General features: G+C 43.2%; 1 protein-coding gene across 2 annotated transcripts in view; it reads left to right on the top strand.

The window, feature by feature from the left end:
• Window positions 1-16,817: 16,817 nt before the first annotated feature.
• LOC111259945 (uncharacterized) overlaps window positions 16,818-19,744 on the top strand; it is a 6,772-nt gene continuing 3,845 nt past the window's right edge. The window contains exons 1-3 of one of the 2 annotated variants that reach the window (XM_022832357.2): window positions 16,818-17,896; window positions 18,944-19,099; window positions 19,474-19,586. In XM_022832357.2, coding sequence (XP_022688092.1) covers window positions 18,956-19,099; window positions 19,474-19,586 — 257 coding nt within the window. In that variant the 5' untranslated portion in view covers window positions 16,818-17,896; window positions 18,944-18,955. Of the gene's footprint in view, window positions 18,023-18,943; window positions 19,100-19,473; window positions 19,587-19,744 lie in introns of both variants that reach the window. The other variant, XM_022832355.2, reaches the window with a different exon arrangement.

Raw genomic sequence — 19,744 nt, 5'->3', positions numbered from 1 at the left:
ACAAACTCCACACCGAGCATAGTAGACGAGCAACATCCATGATGAGATCCATCGCTACTATGGTAGTGTGAATCGACCCGGAGCAGCAGCGCTCGCTGCCCAGGCGTTGCAACGGCGAGCGTGGCGATACGATGAAGCTGCCCAAGCGTCTGCTACCCAATCTACTGCCCAGATCTAACTGAATCTAAGCCCGCCGAACCGTTGCATTGGTCTATATGTTCGCTCGCACCGATCGCCGCTTGCGGTCAGCCGCACCAACGCCTCCACCCGCCGCCGTTCTGGTCGCGTCTCGTCACGGCGATGCTGTTTAGCATCGACTCCGGCTCAGCCTGCAACACATCTCATTAAAATGGATTCACAAATACGGTGGTCGAATGGACCAAACCATCATGCCCTTAGAACCTCTTCTATCGCCGCAGACGGCACAAATATTAAAATCATACTACTGCTGCTGGTGCTAGTGGTGGCGCCACTGCAATTGTTCGACACACACATATATATACACATAGACACATCTTCAAAAAAACATTGGCGCTGCACGCATCCGTGATCTTGAGAGTTCCTCAGCCGCATCTGCTGTTGATGCTGTGTTGGCAACGATTATTATTGCAGTACATTGTACATGCTGTTTTACATGTCGCCGCTTCTGTCATCCGCTACGATCCCTTTATCGTTACGCGAACATCGCTGTCAGGAAGGGGGGTCAAGAGAGGAACCATTGTCAAATGGTCACATACAGAAATACTGCTTTATGAGGGCTTTGTAGGAGGTAGGTCAACGTGGAGATGCGAGGACATAGTTTGAAGCTATAACAGATGAATGTAGGCCCAATATGAAACAACATATTAATACTGTTAAGGTAGCAAGTACAAGTTGTTGTAATATTCGTTGGAACTGAGCTCTGAATAAAATTCCAGCTGTCGAATAGCCTCATATTCAGTTATAATCGAGTCAAGGGTTTACCTGTCGGTGGGCATGAATGAAACAAGGATGTATGGCCATGTACGTTCAAAACACATACATTGTATAGTGCTAATTATCCTCAAATGTTTATTGTAAGACGTGGTTTAAATGAGGCTTTTGCTGCTTATAAGCGACTACCTCACTAGGAAAGTAGATTGATTAATGGCCCAAGCTGCTCAGCCATATCTATTTGCCGACGCCGCTAAGATAAATCCGCTGTCGAGTCGAGTCCCTACTGTGGTACCAATCTAGTTTCGTAGATTCGTATAGTCCTAGGCCCTATTGCACTGTGCCGTCTCGCAATAACTCGGTAAATCAATAGATCTGTTCACCCTAAAATTCCTGCTTGCCTTGTGCCCTTCCTGTCCATTGTACATTCCCGCACCGGTAGCGCTTTCGACACTTCAGAGATACATTCAGTCATGAATCTGCCATTTGCAACGTTGTCTTCATTCTTGCTGGTTCATACTCCCACAGGCAACAACTGTGACAAAGTTCGGCTACAGTCGCCATCGCAGGTGTGTGCCCCCGCCCACAATTCCTATATATATATATATATATATATATATATATATATACTGTACATTTCCTTGTAGTGTACATTCTCTTCTTTTGTCACTAGCATTTATTATTCCTAGCCGGATACCGTGAAGCATGAGCTGTTGTGTGTGCGCTTTAGACCGACAGACTGAAAACAGGCGCGAACAATTGAATGAACAATGAACGGACACCGATGTAAGAAGCACGCTTTACGTAAACGCTTTTAACAGCGACAGAAAGCGATGGGCACCAGAGCTAGTAGCAAAAAGAAGTCAATAGAGAAAGCTCCTAGCAGCCATAGGAGCGACGGTAAAGATAGAGGGGGCACTGGCAGTAAGGAAGGCAGAAACTGATTTGGAAGATACCAGCGGCCGAGTTGAGTTGCTGGGATGACTTGCAGTGTTGTCAAAAGCAGTCGTACTATAGTGGTAAAAAGGAATCGGTGAATGGGGTACCTGAGCGGTTACCACTGGCTTCGGCCTATCTGGCCGGAACCTGGCTACACAGCACGCGGCTCAAGGCGACGCTGATGCTGCCGTTGTTTGCGCTCAAGCGTCTGCAGACGTTTGAGGCGGCAGTGGTGGGCGGCGGAGGCAATGTAGACAACGGCAGAAAAACATCGCGTGCGTCGAAGTCAACTTTTCGCGCATGAGTGCATCTCGCTGACGGTCTCGCAATCAGAGGAACACGCTGCTGGTTGTGCGTTCCCGCTCAGAACGAATGACGGGCAGAGTAACGACCAAACGTTAAGCCGGCGAACGCCATGTTACTGCGATAGCCACCGCCGCGTCAAACAGTGCTAATGATGCTGTTACATTACCGCGACTACTGCGATCGCTGCCGGTACTGATGCTGCGCTACAACAACGGCAGGCGCCGTAGCCAGCATTACAACCGCTTGGATGGCTGTCCGCCAATAGTGGCACAGTGGTTTGTGGGAGTAAAAGCATTTGCGTGAGAGGACGAGTGGAGACTTGGGGACTTCGGGACACGAACTTAGACTACAACTATGACGATTGGCGACCGATGAAGACGGCGAGGACGTCCATTTTTACGGCCGCCATCACCACTACAGCTACCGGCGTGTGTTACTGCTGTGCCTGCCAGCGAATCGAATGAACTAGTCGAGAGAACTCTGATCTTTGCCGTCTATGCGCAACCTTAGTTGTGGCTACGGCAGCAGAAGCAGACGTGAAGGCGGGGATAGTAGCAGATCAGTCCGTTCGTCAAAATCAGACGGAGATAGATAGATTCAGCAATAGCAACAGTAGCAACGACAATGGTCACGAAACAAGAATCGAGCGTCAGCCTCAACAGCGACCAAAAGTAACGAGGAAGAACTAGGGGAAGAGCGAAGCCTCGGACGACAGCACTACCCATGTCAGCACGATCTTAGACAGATTCCGACATAAACAATACCTCGAGAATGGGGTGAATCACAAACAAATTGAAGAATGATTCAAGAACAATTGGATAGAGTTGTGCCGTTGCGCTGTTGGCTAGCACAACTTTTTTCCTCCTACACCCACTCACTCCACCCCCGCCCCCTGCGTCTTCGTTCAGGCAATGAAGATTCGACCAGATATTGCTAGCTAACGCCAGCCAATTCGATCCGAACAAACTTTTGTATGATCTCGAAACAGAAGTCGTTGTGGTCGACGTCGACTAAAAATAAATCCGTAAGACAGACTCAGCTAAGGCCACCGGCAAGCCCGTGACGTCGGTGGCAGCCATAGATCGCACAGCTTCGATGGTGAGCACCGCAAAGAAAGCAGCTGGGCAGACAGACACAAAATCAGTCAGCTAGTGCGGGTGGAACAGGGCCGCTTGGGAGACGGGAGAGACATTTCAGTTATCGTAGGATAAGAAGAAACAGAGCACTCACGACAAGCGTCGGATTGATGGTCGCCGGCCACGACAGGATGACGAGTACGACACGAATAATTGGGAGGAGAAAGGCTTCTGCTGCTAATATATTATCGGTGCTAGCAATTGGGGGTATTGTTATGTAAAGATGCGGTGACGCTTGTTGTTGCGGTTGTCGTTGTTTCACCGCCGTCGTGGCTACTGTCATTTAAGTTTCTGCGTTGCACTAGCCAGGGACGCATTAGATTTTAATACAGCAGCGTCAACATCGGAAACAAAATCGGCAACAAAACCGTGATCAAGCATAGCAGAAGCAACAACGAACAATAAAGTAACTTAAGTTCTGTATTTTCACGAAAGCTAATCAGATTCGGTTTTTTTTTTTTCTGTTTGCATTCTGGCTGTAGACATAGACATCTCAGTCTGTGTGCTCTCAAGGTAGCACCGCTATTCGAATAAACTGAAAGAACTAACAGGCTAACACTACAGGTGGTGGTAACATTGAAAATCACGCCACCTTTCGATGTTCAGCTTAACAAGAGAATAAACTGTAACGTAGTCGGACCTTAGACCCATTTGCCATTCGCAGACAGTACCTACCTTTTTTCCTGTTAAGGTGTGCAGCTCTGTTGCATGCTATCCAATAGGTCGATAGAAGCCCGACTATACTGTTGTAGTATATCCTTTCCAGAGGAAAACTCTGACCTTAGTAGGAAATTGTCCTCAAACAAACGATGTCACATGACTGGACATTTCGCCAACAGAATATCTATCATAGAAATTTCTAAACGTGCGACACATCGACGATCTTGAAAGCAAATACTGCGACGTAGAACGATAACTTCAGGTGTAACTCTGGCTGTAGTGGGACATATAGCGGGTCGTAGACGCCAAAAAAGTAGGTAATCCAGAGTTCGTGAAGACAGACACACAGTTCGTTCTCACTGAGCACCACAACAGCAGCGACGACGATGACGACGACGACAACAAGAACAATAATAACAACAACAACAACAACAACAACAACAATAACAACAACAACAACAACAACAACAACAATAATCGTAATAGTGGCAGTAACGGTAATATTAATCTGTACAAAACCCGTCGTCTTCCTCTGGCGATTACGTATTATTCAGAATCGTAGTGACAATGATAAGAGCACGCACTCCGATGCAGTCTACGACTACTCCGCGCACAGCTGCGCGAGCGACAAATCCCGAAGGGTTCACTTGAGCACAATTTGAGCGTCGTGCGGGAGCACTCTGCCAGGCGAGTCCCGCTGGTTGGCTACTCGATGTTTGTCAATTTCCCTTATCCTATTAAGCTGGCATCGTTGTTAGAAATTCCGCATGCTATATAGTATTGTTATGTTCGTCTACTAAGATCAATTTTACAAAGCAAAAAGTGTCTGCTTCGTCGTCAGCGGGCTAAATCCAATTGCTAGGCACGTTTAACTTTCGTTGAACGGTCGTGTCAAATCCCCTACGCTCTTTAATCGTTTGCGTCTATCCCGTCGCCACTAATCACTATTATAATGCATATCCGCGTATGCCGTACGCGTCAACGTAAACGTCCGTACTGCACGGATTTTTAGCTTACTGTTGAGACTCGGTCACTGAGGGACGGTCAGTTCGGCGGGTCCGCTGAATGACTACAATGTAACACGGTAATCAAACAGAGCGGCGATTGAAACAATACAACACAACGGGTGGAAACAGGTATGGACGGATAGGGTGCGCGGATGGCCAGTCTGCGCCTGAGAAGACACACCGCTCTGTGCAGAGCGAGACGCTGCCCGAAGCGCGTGGCTGTAGGAAAGGGACTGACGTTGTTACTCGCCACTGGCCCTTTCCGGCGCCACTGGCCATCATTTATTGATTATGGGCAAATATTACCGCCGCCGTACGGCGTTGGCGCGCGAATTGCTGTTACCGCTTGACGCATCTATAGCGCAGCAGTAATCTCATATCATGATACACGCCTAGACAGGAATACAGCCAGACAAAGGGGGCCCAATGCACCGTCTGTGTGTCTAGCTCAGCGTGTATTTGTGATGGATCGAGCAGGCCCGAGAGCGCGCTAAAAGAGGCAGCGCGCAGGTACGTCAGATCATGTCACCGACAAAACGGGCGAGATGGAACGAGAACCGCGAGCAATAGCATGCAATGGCCGATGATAACTTGGTGGCAAAATTCAGTAGCTAGTTCAAAATGTATATTAAGACGTTGTAAGCCACAGAAGAATGCATCAGAGCGGTGAAATAGTAAGGACGACGAAATGTCTCTATGGGCATCGGAAAGAACCGCTGACAAAGATGATTAAAGCTTCCCGCCAATTTGGGATGGCAAGCTAATCCATACTGACGTACATCATTACTTATTCGGTAACTAACTCGTTGCGTTGCTTTGATCAAACCCCACACTTTTACATGTTTGCTATTATATCAATTTTTATGTCATTTAAATAGCTGAAGCCTGGATTGGGTCTTGAATATCAGAAGCTGTAGCGCAGACTATCGAATTTTATTGTGGCATGCAGGCCTATAAACGTACTACCACTGTAGGAGGACCCAAATAATCATAACTATACTGGTTTGCACCATGTTTTTGCTGACTGGATCTGACCCAGAATGGCAAACCTATTTGATTGTCTACTGCAAAGGGCCTTTGGTCGGAGTGTGCTAAGGCGGATCTATAGATAGCACGAGTGAATAGATAGAAGCCTAGTATTTGAAGTCAGACCAAGAATTTACTTCCAGCAGGAACACGACGACAATTTTATGGATACCCGCGATGGTCAGTAAGACAACTAGTGCTCCCCGAGAAGTTTGCATGCGTAAAGCTCATTTTTGTACCTTAAAGGGAAAAACGATGTTATCTGGCGAACGTTAAAGAGCTTTGATTTGCTATACGATACAGAACAATCTCGTACGTAAGAAGGTACATACACTGTCAAAAATACCACTAATCATTTCGTTCAGCTGGCGACAAAGAAGTTCGCTCTACGATCAATAAAACGCTATCAATGGCTAGTTTTCTTCAACGGAACGGCTCATGTTTTCCGTGACGAGCATTTCGCCACGTGCGGAGTCGTTAATCTGCTGTTATTTCATGTAAACACTACGGTATCGATTTGTCGGCATTTAAAAATTGCGCCAAACCGGCCAAGCTGTTTCCTATCGTGTCGGGAAAGGTGCACTTTATTGTACCCTTAGTGGAGCCATAAACTTCCCGTGCCGATGCAGACCGCTGAACGTGTGTAAACCGGAGTACGTATGGATGAAACGAATCGGTACATTTACGCCCGTTTGTCTACCTTAACTTAGCTCTTCTTTAAAAAATCGGGTTCGTCATTTCACCTGGGTCTTTGGTTAAACGACCGATCTGCTTGTCGAACCATTGGCGGAACTTACCGTCAACACAAAATTAATCAATGCTCGATCATCCAGGCTGGTAGGAGAGTCTCCGGGTCCTCTTGCTAAGCTGAGATTGCAGAGAGCACAGCGGAACAAAATAGTCGAAGTTAGCCCGATCTCTGCGTAGCCTTTCTGGAAACTCTGTGCCGGAACACGTAGAGCTCATAATGACAGCTTCAAACAACAGTACCGACAAGAAGGGAAATTTATTCTCACTGTCCATATAAACGGTATTACATGAGCGCTCCGTTTCGGTGTTCGGATCTAGCAATTCGGTCCTAAGACATTTTCCCATGATCTCAGCAGCCTGTAACGGAACTACTTCCGCAGGAAGGGATAACATAGTTTTCTTCTGTACAGGACATCATTTTCGCTTTAAACGATCTACAGTTAAACGAGACGACAAGGTCGGATCAAGGACAAGCACGCGTTTGCCATATCAACGACAGGATGCGGCGTCGCCAAAACGAGCGCGTGTCCCCGTCATACAGTCCAACTGCTCTACGATGTCAGCGTGCGGAACATTTTCGACTGCCATCAAACGTACCTAATAAGCTGCGACGATCTGCGTGTGCCATATTGTTGGGTTTTAATGTAGCCTCCAATTTTGTATAGAAGAATATCCTCCCGAAGCTACAGGCTGATGGTTTTCTCTCGAACATTTTATACAATTCTCATTGTATGTGTGTGACAGCTTCTCGACGAGGTAACTAAAGCACAATTGGAGAACGTGTTATTTCTGAATTTCTCCAGTCTATCAATCTACGAATCTGCACAAAGAGACCCTCTTAACCAGCTGCTGCTTTCTGCTAGACTGAAAAACTTATGGATGCACGGGGCATGGAGAACTTGTTAGAAAGCTTCTGTTTTTTGACGGCCTAATGCCAGATGGAGATAGCTAGTTTTCGGATCTAACGAGTTCTATCCAGAGTGGGATCAATTTCTTCAGAGCTTGGCTTCAATGAAGAACTGTGACGATTAAATTTAGACACTGTGTACGCACAACTTTTCGTCGCCTTGGAAACCCTTTTGTTTCCACTGGGTTTCCGCTTGTGTACGTGAGCGAGTTTTCTTACCTAAGCTTATTGTCGTCCTTTAGTGGAAATAGTTCTACGTTTCACATTACGAAGAGCTAGAAATCTGTGATGAGAAATCGCCGTTTTGTCGTAGCTTTTTCACCGCGCCGTATGTTTGACGTTAAAGTCGCACTCGCCGACTAACTACGAAACATTATGTGGATAGATCTCATTGTAACGAACCTAGGCTAGCTAGAAGGGTTTAAACCTGCTTTTCAAAGACGTGCGATAAGGTTGGACCGACCGACCGACCGGCCAGAATAGGCCGGCACGCGTTTTTGCCGGCAAACGGAACAACTAAAACGATGCTCCGATCTACTGGCTACGAATTCAGAGCTTAAATTTGCGTAAATAGACAGAATTTCTGAGTATGGAAGCTATGCAGGGTCAAGTTATACTTCCTTTAGGAAAAACAAAACTATTCATCACGTGGCGTTTGCCATGGAGCCTGCGTCGCGCCTAGGTTTCATGAATGAGCACATACTCTAGCGACAGCTATGCAAACACAGTAATAGGAAAATTGATTAGTAGGTTGCCATTACGGCCTAGCTGATTTGTATATCAACGTAAACAAGACAATGGCGTCCTCGTGTATACATTCTGTTCGTGTTTCTAGCCACTGTTATAGTCTACCTAACGAGGGTAAATACATATGGTCGATTTGCCAGTCAGATCTGCTCGCGGCCACGAAAATTTATATTGGACTTGAGCGGCGTCTTTCATATCTACGCGATCTACCCGCTAAAGGACTACATGCGCTAGCTATCTATTCAACTATCTTGTTCGACCTACTCAACAAAAACACCGAGCAGCCGTAACATGTCTAAGTTTTCGTGGCTAAATTTGTCGTCACGCATTGCCCTTAAAACTATACTATTCTATCCTACCAAACCTAACAAGCAATTACGAAAACAACATAATTGAAGGGGACTGAATTTTCCATTCGTTATATTCCATTAGGAAAACTTCAGTAATCGCAATGTTGACAAGCACCATTATTCTATAGAACAGTCACAATGGCGATACTAATATTAATCATGTTTAGCTCCTATAATTTCATTAATAGAATAATATTATTTGAAGAAATGTTCTCTTTCAGTAGTGCTGGTAATAACACAGGCAGCAAATTTCATCTAAAATATTTAGAAAGTCAATGGCGTAGCCGCTGGGTGGGTGGGTGGTGGGCGGCTGGCTGGCTGGCTGGCTGGGCGGTTCTGGGTAGTGCAGAGCGAAGCCAAGGTGAGTGACGAACGAACCGTCCGACTCGTATTCACGTTGCTTCGGATCGGTCTTCTGCATAACAGCACCGCGACGGCGGCGGCGGCGGCCGCGGCAGCATCTCCTATGAAATTAATAATCTGTTGTCGCTACTATTGGCTACTACTGGTTGTGCTCCGGTCGCTGCTGTTGAAACGATCGGCCAGGCGTCCAGGCAGTCAGCCGCTCAACAGTCAGACGTTAGTTGAACGGCTGAGCGTCCGCTACGCTGCCTGATCGCCTTCAGATTTCGGATCGAATTTACATTTAGTAGCAGTTGAATACATTCTGGTTAAATTTCTCAGCAACAATACCCCGCCAATGACAAACTATACATATATATATATATATATATGTGTGAAGGTGCGTGTGTAAAGACGCCGTATTTTTTGCTTAGCGATTGCCTCGCTGTCAACGAAGCTTTTACAGACTCGTTGCCGTTGTGACCGCCGCCACTGCCGCCGCTGCTGCTGTTCTTAAAGTGAACATTATCTCTTAATTTTATAATACACAGCAGTATTCCTGCGTCGAGCGTCCTCTGCACCTACGCTTTGCGGCTTTCCGTAAAAGGTGACTACAATAGTAGACGATTTTAGACGTATCTACTATCACGATTTGCGGTGATATTGAACGCGGTGTAGCATCTATCGATCGATCAATGCCGCGTCCAGTAGATATAGCACGGGGCAAATATATATGTTTGTTTTATATTTCGCTGAAAGACGATGTTTTTATCGAGGCGCGACGCTCTTGATGACGGCGGCCGCCTTGCATAGCTTGTGAACTATTATACAAGATACGGGTTATGTCGTCATCATCATCATCATTAGTATTTGTATGACTGCTATTAGATAATAATAATAATAAGGAATATATGGCACCGGTCAGGCCCATTTACCTACAATACGACAGTGCGCAATGCGACTAGCGCTGGAGTGCATTTTCGCGGAGCGATCTATTGATGGTGACGTCATGGTGACTGTGATCAGAGCACACTAGTTCAAAGCTTCAAGTGTGCATTTTTGCAGAGTTACACAGACGCATTTAGCAGTTGATCGGCCAGAGTGGGCCGTTTATGGGGCATTTAATAGAAATCGTGAAATTACTAAGGTCTCTTGACAGGGACAAAGCGGAATGATTGTTAGTATAGGAAACTTACTTCAAGTGCCTTAAGGCCTAGTTAGATATGTTCGTTGTTTTCGGCTAGAGGAATTGAATATGAAGAGGCCAAAAGTTTGAAATGAATTAACCTAAACGTAAGACACAGCCAGAACCGCAGCAGAATAACGCTTCAGTATCCCTTCGCTGATCGACAACCTAGTTTATTCTTTGTAATCACATTAAGCTATAAGAAACTGGTCAGAGAAATCCCTCGAAGTAGAAACATCGAACGTTGTTAGACAAATCGGTAGATTTTGTGTCCTTCGAGCGCTCCCGCAGCGGCATGTTCGATTATAAGCCTAAAAAATAATTCATAGCAGAAAACTTGTACAATCACTCAATCCCCATATATTAAGGTTCTAAGTTAAGTAAAAAAAGCTGTTTCAAAATAAAGAAACAATTTTCAAGCATTTTTGAGAGAAAAAATATAGAAGTATGTAAGTCGTCGGATCATAACAATATTTGAAAGACTCTATTTGTTCTGTCTTTAGAGCTTCGGCCGAAGTCTTAGGAACGTCTTTAGAAATAGTTATTTGTATTGGGCTATGTTGAGAAAACCACTAAATTTTTAGGTGCTCTTTTTGATAACATGGTTCACTTCAAAGTTTGATGCACCTTTTGACAGCATATACGTATATATTTTTTTTCTAGGTAAAGTGTAGCACAGCAGGGGCCCTACTGAATGGAAATCGTGCACCAACGAAGTAGAGTAGGCGGTGGCGCCGACGGCTTAAAAATAGAGAGTTCCCGGTTCTAATCTGATTGGGCACATGCCCATTGATGTGGTCTTATACTAGTAAATTTGTTAGTACACTAAATTATTATAGTTGAAAGTACCTCTGTTGACTTATATATGTCGATCACTGGGGGTATCATCATAACGTTAGCCACGACAAACATATTGTCTACATGATTTATGAAACAAACGCAAATAGTAAAAAGGTATAGATAATTGACAAGGCACCACTGACACCTGTTCTGTTCTAACAGATCTGACAATATGAAGCAATGATCAGCTAGCTAGCTAGCTAGCTAGGTACCAAAGAATCCATGATACCAAGTGGTAAAGGAAGACAGAAAGCGTGCAGGCATACAGAAAGCATTGGACAAAGCAAAGAACGACTTACGGCCAGATACGTGAAGCAGAAGAATGGAGATACAACCGAACCGAACCGGGAACAACCGAACTTGAAGTTCAATTCAGTATTTCAGATTGAACAGACACTGAGCCCGTCACAGATATCATCGCAAAATCTGATAGTTATTAATTATCCAGTTAATTAATTTAGGACATAGCTAGGAAGTGCAAGTCCAATATATTGGACGGGAAAATGTGATTTTTTTATCTGGTAGCCGGCTGCAGCTCTGACTGGAAGTGCCCACGAAGTATTTTTAGAAATGCTGTTGAAAGCGTTGTATATATTACCCGTGAATGTGTTGAGAACTGGGTTGGGCAAAAAGATGCGCCGCGTCAAAGGTTCGTTGAGAGATGAGAAGACAGAATCAAAAATATAGAAACATTCACTAGCTTGTCTCGTAAAATCGTTGAGGATAAATTTTTTATTCGGTAATTTGTGACGGCTTTTCAAGCTGAAAGATAGTAAAGAAGATCTGTTAGAAACGCACATGAAAGGCATTACTCTCAGTTGTGAAGGGTAGTATCGACATAAGAGTATAGTGTTTCATAAATGAGTAAAAAATGGTGAAGTATCCAGCTGCAGGTCGATAGTTCGGGCTCAGTTAAGTTCCTCTAGAATCAAAAAAGATATCGATTATATCGACGACTGCCAGTGCCGCTAGTACAGCGCAGACCTTACACTCTTCAACGCAAAATTGTCAAACATATGTCTTCTCTCTGTATCTCGCCGTTGCTGTCGCTCTAGCGACTACGTATAGCGCTCCCTGTATTTAAAGCAATCGACATTCGATAGCGTCCAAGCGAGACCGTCCTTGTCAGCGTTGTGTCGTTTGCTTGCCGAAACGTATTATCGCTCAAACTCGAATTATATGCACTTGGAGTATACGTGCAAGAAATAGAACGGTTACCTCCGCTAGAATACTGAAGAGCGTGGGGCACGGGGCGTAGGTCGCCGAGCGAACTCCGTATCGAGAGAAAAAGTGTTCAAATATTGCGCAGATAAGTGCCCAATCGCCGTGCGTTTAAACGACGAAGATCACGGGGGTGTAAAAACGACGCGAAGAATAGCCGAAAGTGAAAAGGTAAAGCTAGAAAAAAAGCTGGAAAAAGGGCAGGGCGAGAACCTACATATTATACCAACGGAGGTTTTTTGAAGGACAGTTCGGTAGTGCGGGTCTTCGCTTATGTGAAGGCTGATAAAAAAGAAAAAGATTTTACGAACTGTCGGAAATTCGCCTAGGTCACTTCTGCATTGTTGGTGGCTGTCTAAGCTGAAACGATCAATTCGCAATAATAAGATTTCGAAATAGTCAGTCATCAATAAGTTGACTGTTGACAACTTGAGGCGCTACGTTCGACGTATCAGTTTTGGCAATTTAGGCACCATGCTGAACCTAATTATGGCCTAAAAGCAGACTGTTCCGGTATATCAATCAGCTTATTGGCCGAAAATAGCCATATCTAAATACGTACTTCGTAACTTTGCCGTTTACTGGTCGCATATCTATTATATGGTTACGAAGTAATTATCGGTAGTCGGACAACACGAAGCGCACGCTGCATAAATTTCATCAAATAGCAACAAATTTGCCACATAAAGCTTCCAGCGCTCGATAGATAGATTACATTAACTTAATATAGCAATGTTAGGTAACAGGGTATCTTCCAGAAGCACATGGACAAATCTTCGCTGTGCATGATATGCAAGCAACAATATATTCTATATTAATAGACATTTTGAATTGCTGAAGATCGTATTGTTGAAAATGAAATTATTGCTCGATCGTTTTTATTCTACAATGGAATTCTTTTTCATAGGGGCATATGTGATCTATTCACAGCTGGGGATGGTTTTTGGCGAGCACGCCGTAGATGTGGATAACATTCTGGCTGGAAAGATCCATTGACTTCGAATGGCTGGCTATTGGTTGCGACCGTTCGTTGGGACTCGCCGTGATGTTAAAGGGTTTCCTTTAATAATCTAGACACGAAACACCATATAGCATCATTTAAATGAAAAATTGAATGCTGGGAAAGAGCATCGGTGAAGATCCGCATTCTAATAGGCCAATTGTACGACCGTGCTAAATAAATTATGGTAAACAATACCGAATTGAAAATCATGAATTATTTTCTTATGGACTATTCTTTTGCGTAGAAGGTGGACCATCTAAATCTGAGAACCAGATCAGGGGGAAAGATCTCGAGAAGTGTCTGTGTTCCATTTATTCTGATCACATATTTTTTTTTATCAATTTACTGATATATTGATAAATAGAACAGTAACACTGAATACCTCAATATCGATTTGCCCCATTGATCTATCAGCAAAAGCTTAAACCATGCGAACTTGTCCCGTGCGAGCTTTGCCTCTTGTCATTGTATTATATGCCTGAATACGTGTATTCTATTCTATTGTTCAACATATGGATCCGATTCAAATTGGTGCCCCCTTTTGATAGAATTGGGGACGATTCGTAGACATCAATGCTTCGAAAGCGTCCTAGGCAACTGATGCAGTCGTCTCCTGACTTAAATACTGGCAAGGTTTCTGCCCCGCCATAGCATCATTGAGCTATGGAAGCAGTCCCGCTTAATAAGCAATCTACCCGTATCTGTGCTCTAATGTAAACGCTCAAATTGGCGACTTTATCCAATATTAGCGATAGCATCTAAATAGTAATTGTAGTTACTTTAGGGTTCGCTCGCGCTTCCCTTGCACGCATGTATTTTTGTCTTTGTATACTTACGATGATTTGGTTTTGTACTCCTGCTTGCACGCGGCTCCTGTACACGTACGGCTTTCAGGAGATGTATATGTCTATAAATTTCGATCCTAAGTTCAACATTTACTATGAATTGTATTATACAAGTATACCTGGTAACACCTAAACATGCGTCCAAAAATGCCAGCGCATTCATTATTTGCTGTTATCATGGCGAAGGTCGACTTTTAAGTATCTGCACTATTCTTTTATCCCCATCGCGCACGGGCGCCCGCCAGTCGTCGCTCGCTGCCTGCGGTCTCGCACGCTGTTAAAGAACCACTCGTTTTGTTCTTTTACCTTGGACGACGGTCAAGTTCCCATAGCAAAGAAGAAGAAGAAGAAGAAGAAGAGGAAGAAGAAGAATTCACTGTCGATGACATGCCCATTACGCTGAGTGGCGTGTCGCCATTTGGTTACATTGTGTATTACCAAGGTGTTACTTGAGCTTCGCACAAGGGGCAGGCTTAAAAGGCGAAAAACATAAACACTATCTAAAAGAAACTTAGCCGCTTTCACTATTCGTTATTATATGTACTGACTACTTTATTATTAGCGTAGGTGTCCGGAAGACGCTTATTTACAATTGTGTAAACTGGAATGGGTTTTGTTGTGAAAATCTTGGAGATGCCCAACGAATCGTTCTCTTAAAGGCAAAGTTCACGTAATAACAGCCTTTTATGTGTCCCCGCGACCGCAACAATATTAAGGCGATTGTTAGTGCGACAGAGCATTAACCGAAGGCCCTAAATATGCTTATTTTATTTTGAAGAATCACTTAGACGCATGTAGCTCTTTAAGATAATGTGATTTCTTATTTGTTCAGGATAGCTCTCACGCGATGCAATGCTCACAAACTCGTCTAGTAGCTTAGTGAAACCTAACTATACACCGTCAGGCCGAACGACTGCGTCCTTGCCGGCGACTAGACCTTGTAAGTACCAGAGCTATATTTCCCACACTTTGATTAACTCAATATGTTTGCAAAGATAGGTTTCATTACCTAATTCGCTTCAGCAAAACGTTGATCACAAGATCGTAATAAGGCTTCGTTTCCTGCTGGGCAACATTTATCAACACCGTTGATTCCTAATTCAGAACGTATATTTCTGATACAAGCTTTAACAGCTCTTGCGTAGTTGCCTTTCATTTAGAAACCGGCGTTTTTGGCAAAACTTCTCCTCAACATACCTAACATACGAAATAAACTGTTGCCTTTTCCGGGTAAGTTGTGCAGTTGAGATACCTTCGATTTCGCTTAATAAGCTTTCTTTCCTTCTTTAAGGTCAAGAGTACTAGGCGTACAAAAGAAGATGTGAGTCCAGATTGTTGGCGGAAGATAAAAAACAGACGAAGAATTAATCAAATACTTGAAATAGGTTTTGCCATCGTACTATAGTTGCCTGCACAATATGAATGTGTCATTGGAGAAACGGATAAGATGTTCGATTTCGCAACTGATATTCTCCGTGTCCGTCTTATGCTGCTTGCGATTTGTCTGGGTTCGATCTTTTCTAAACCCGATTTTTTCTGGTCAGGAGCGCTGACAAAACTTTCATTTCGTTCAACCTCTAACAGGTATTCTTCAGTCGTTCTAGCGGTACAATGAACGGTGCGTGTTGCACCATCTAATTAGCCGATGCCGAATTACCGTCGTTTGTATAGATGTTCAAGGACAAACTGAGGTACCAATAGTCGTATGCTAGATAGTCTTTTTTGACGTTATGAAGAGGTTGGTTCGGTGCAAACCCGAAATAAAAACTCCGACACCTCGACAGAGCATCTTCTGGAAGAGACTGTGAGGGGCTAGCAGAGGGGCCGAGAATCCGGTTCCACCTTCGTCTCAGGTGTACGTTAAGGATCTCAGCTTGTTGGCATGTAAACGGGAAAACGTTGCTGAACGACAAAGCGAGCTCGGGGTCGAACAAATTCAAGGAAACCCTCTTCGATACGAATGTGTACCTTATGTAAAATCTGTGCATAACAAAAGCGTTCGTAGTTGGAGAGTGTAGAACTATAATAGCAACGGTTTGAGTCCCACGTAACATATTGGCCTGGAACTTTTGTCAAAATACTTCATATTTGCATTGTACTAGTAAGAAAAGTTTAACAGGAAGGGCCAATGCGCCTTAACTACTATGTTAGTTTGTCTCACAGGTTTTAGATTAGATTAATAATACAGAATTAACGACAATTTCATGCTACATCAGAACATTTTTCGCAGTTTATCAATTTACCATTTATGATGTTGTAATGCTACTAAGCCATAATCGACCGATTTGTTTAGTATTAATTTGTACTTCGTAAATAATTACTACTTTAATTCTGTTGTAGACTGTGTTGGATTTTTGTCAGGGCAGGAAATACTTCATCGGCCAAGTTACGAAAACTCTACAAGCGTAATCTATCTCCAAAACCTACTTTAGCATAAGTGTTGCAGGAGCTGAAAATTCGAAATAATTCCTAGTGTCTATCAAAGATTCGAAGCGCCTCGCGTTTGCGAGACTGAGGACACCCAAAATATTCCGCCTTAGACACCATATACGATGAATGCCTGCTTCTGAATGAATATTCAAATATAGAATAACTCTAAAAAGCAATTTTTTATTTAAGAAATACATAACTAGATGTAATGGATAGCTTTCATGAAATTTATTTGTACACCATTTACACAGCAAGAGTTCTTATAGCGGGAATACGCTATAACAGCCATTACCGTAATGAGTCATTAATTAATAAGCGCTATGATTATATCTCACCCCATTAACAGGCACTTAGACCGTCGTTTCGTTCCACGTTTGTATATCGTCAACGGTACGATGCTCTATGCAATTTAACATGTAAAACCTAATAAAGAAGTGATATTGCACGTATGTACTTCATAATGATATGGACGATAATAGTTCACTTCAGGGAAATTAAAAATATGAGATAAGTCATATTGAAGAGCCGGAACTGACTACATAGTACGACTTTGACTTAACTGATTTGTGCCAACTTCCTACTCATTGACAGCAATTGCCTTTTCGAAAGAACTTAAGAAGACGACGGAACTAAGGCTCCGGTAATCCATGGGTTTGTAAAAAAAATCCATAGTATTTTTCGTTACTTGATCATACTGAGTTACGTCACCTAACCTGAAAATCATATAGATCTCCCTCCCATAATTACGCGACGTTATGCGACTTGAACGAAAGAATTGTAGGAAATTTAGTCTATGCTGCAGCCTTTCCGCTTTTACCAGTGACAGAACGAGCTTCGCGTTTGATGACGGACTAGCCCACTTCGTTCGTTCTGAGCTCAAAGTGCTACTTTATAAATTTGACGAAGTTCTACTTCTCGGGATACGGTCAAATCAAAACTCTAACAAATAACCTATTTCTAAACAAACGTTTGACACTTTAGTTAGCTAGCTTTGCTTTACCCTCTACCCGTTATCATCTCCAGAATAGAGATTCGGTGGCTTATTGGCAGACGTATGTAAGCGTGTGTATTTGAAATACTAGGTGGAAAAAAGTTTCGTCATGTTCAGCAAAAGGACGTAAAGGGCACGCCCTTATACTGGCGTTATCCGTACTTTTCCCATTCGTGAACATTAGCTTGATTTTTAATTGTTATTTGCGCTGTTTCTCCGAAACTCCTGGCCTAACGAAGAGCAGAAGAAACTGAGCCCAAACTCAATATTTGTACCTCGATGTGAACGCGTAGCTCAGGTAGGATAACGAAAATACAAAGTGGATGCTAAACAAGTTCATTTGAAGAAAAATATGTTGTTTTCAGCTCTATTATGCAGCGTTGTTATTGCCATATTGTCAACAGATCCTGTCGGCGGTCAGGAGGTGGGTGTGACATATTAGGTTCTACGTAGTTAATTCATGTATTTTACATGAATTATATTTATCGGGTTAGTGTTTTTGGACAAACCGGTGCGACGGCAAAAAACAATTTCTGGATGATTAAGCCGTTGCAGGCAAGGCGAAACTATGTCTATAGCCACGATGGTCGATGCGCTGAGGTCCTTGTGATGGAATTGGGCCGTATCAACAACGGGCTAAGCTATGACTAGACGGCTTCAATACGTTTGAGCCCTCATTTTTTCCGGTTCGATTCGCTTCGATATCATTGCAGTTATTAGCAAATGCTGTTGCAATTATTCTAGCTTTAATTATGGCGTTAGTTCACCTTAATAGTCCTTAAAGTAACCCTACGTTGTCCGTCTCTCCCACCGCAAGTCAGTTGAGTTCTTTCTGTTCGAGGACCATAGTGTTACTATAACATCTGATGCTGACGGCGCTTCACTTCATTAAAAAAAATACGATTCTTATCATCGTAATTTGCGTACGTTTATTACGCTAATGTAAGAATACATGTACGCACTGAAGGAAAGAAGCTTTTTGGCTTGTATTAGTTCTAACCTTGTGGATAAATCAACCTGAAAGTAGAGCCCATTCCACGTGACGCTGCTTGATACACGTTTTGTCGGTTAGGTACTTTCAAACGAAACTATCGTAGATTCGCCTTTTACGCCGATATAATACCTAACGTACGTCAGTAGTATGTCTGTCTCCAAGCGTACGCCGAGGTTCTTTTACGTGCGTTGATATAAGTACTGGGAACTTCGCTAGTATTATTTCTTTAAGTTGTCAAGACCCGCTTATATTAAAGTTCCTTAAAAAATAAAAACTAAGTGTAAATCTTATGTTGCACTAAACTTGGAACTCGGCTCCGTGTGTGAATATATACGTTTGGTGACACGTCAGGAAATTGCTGCTATGGCTGAAACAGGGAAGTCCGTGAGCTGGTCTTGGCCTTCAGCAATAAAGGACAAACTTAACCAAAATATAGATCAATTAATTAACAGGCTTCAGCAAGACTCCCGAACGTCGAAATTTTTTGATTTCCTATTTGAAAATAGGGTAAGTACGTGAACACAGCAATGCATGTTTTTTGTAATTATTTTCATGAAATTAGAATGCGAGCTACGTTAATGGTATCTTACGGAGAAATACGGAGTAAATTCGATCCCGTTTTTTTTTCTTTTCGACTAACTAATAAGCTTCAGCGGTTTTGTCACATTTCCATGCATGGTACAACTGAAAACATAACAACTAGTAGAGAAAATCTCTTTTACATTGGTGAGCTTCAACTCGTACCTAATTGATGCCTTTGATCAATCGAGTAGGACTAATAGATATCTTAACTGGTATCAGCAATACAATTATTATTCAGTGTAACATGTTAGCCTAGGCTTACTGCTTATTATCCAGCCCTCGTTTGTGTTGAACTTCAGACCGCGGTCTACCTTTCGACAACTTGTTTTATCGTTGGTACGAGCCTTCTGATAGTCATCCTGATAATCTATAATCCAATCCTCTCGCCCTTCACGGCAGAAAAACACAAACGGTATGTTTTGAAACTTCACTAAAGGTGATTATTTTGCAAAGAATGGATAATGGATGGTAATAAAATAACTTTGTCATATGATTAAGATAAACATTATCATTTGCTACGTAATCTCACTGGTATTCGCCTTTGCTCTACGTAAATTGTGGCTAATTGTT

This window comes from Varroa jacobsoni, unplaced genomic scaffold, assembly GCF_002532875.2.
Source record: "Varroa jacobsoni isolate VJ856 unplaced genomic scaffold, vjacob_1.0 scaffold_387, whole genome shotgun sequence".
NCBI lineage: Eukaryota > Metazoa > Arthropoda > Arachnida > Mesostigmata > Varroidae > Varroa > Varroa jacobsoni.
This window is presented reverse-complemented; position numbering and strand designations above follow the sequence as displayed.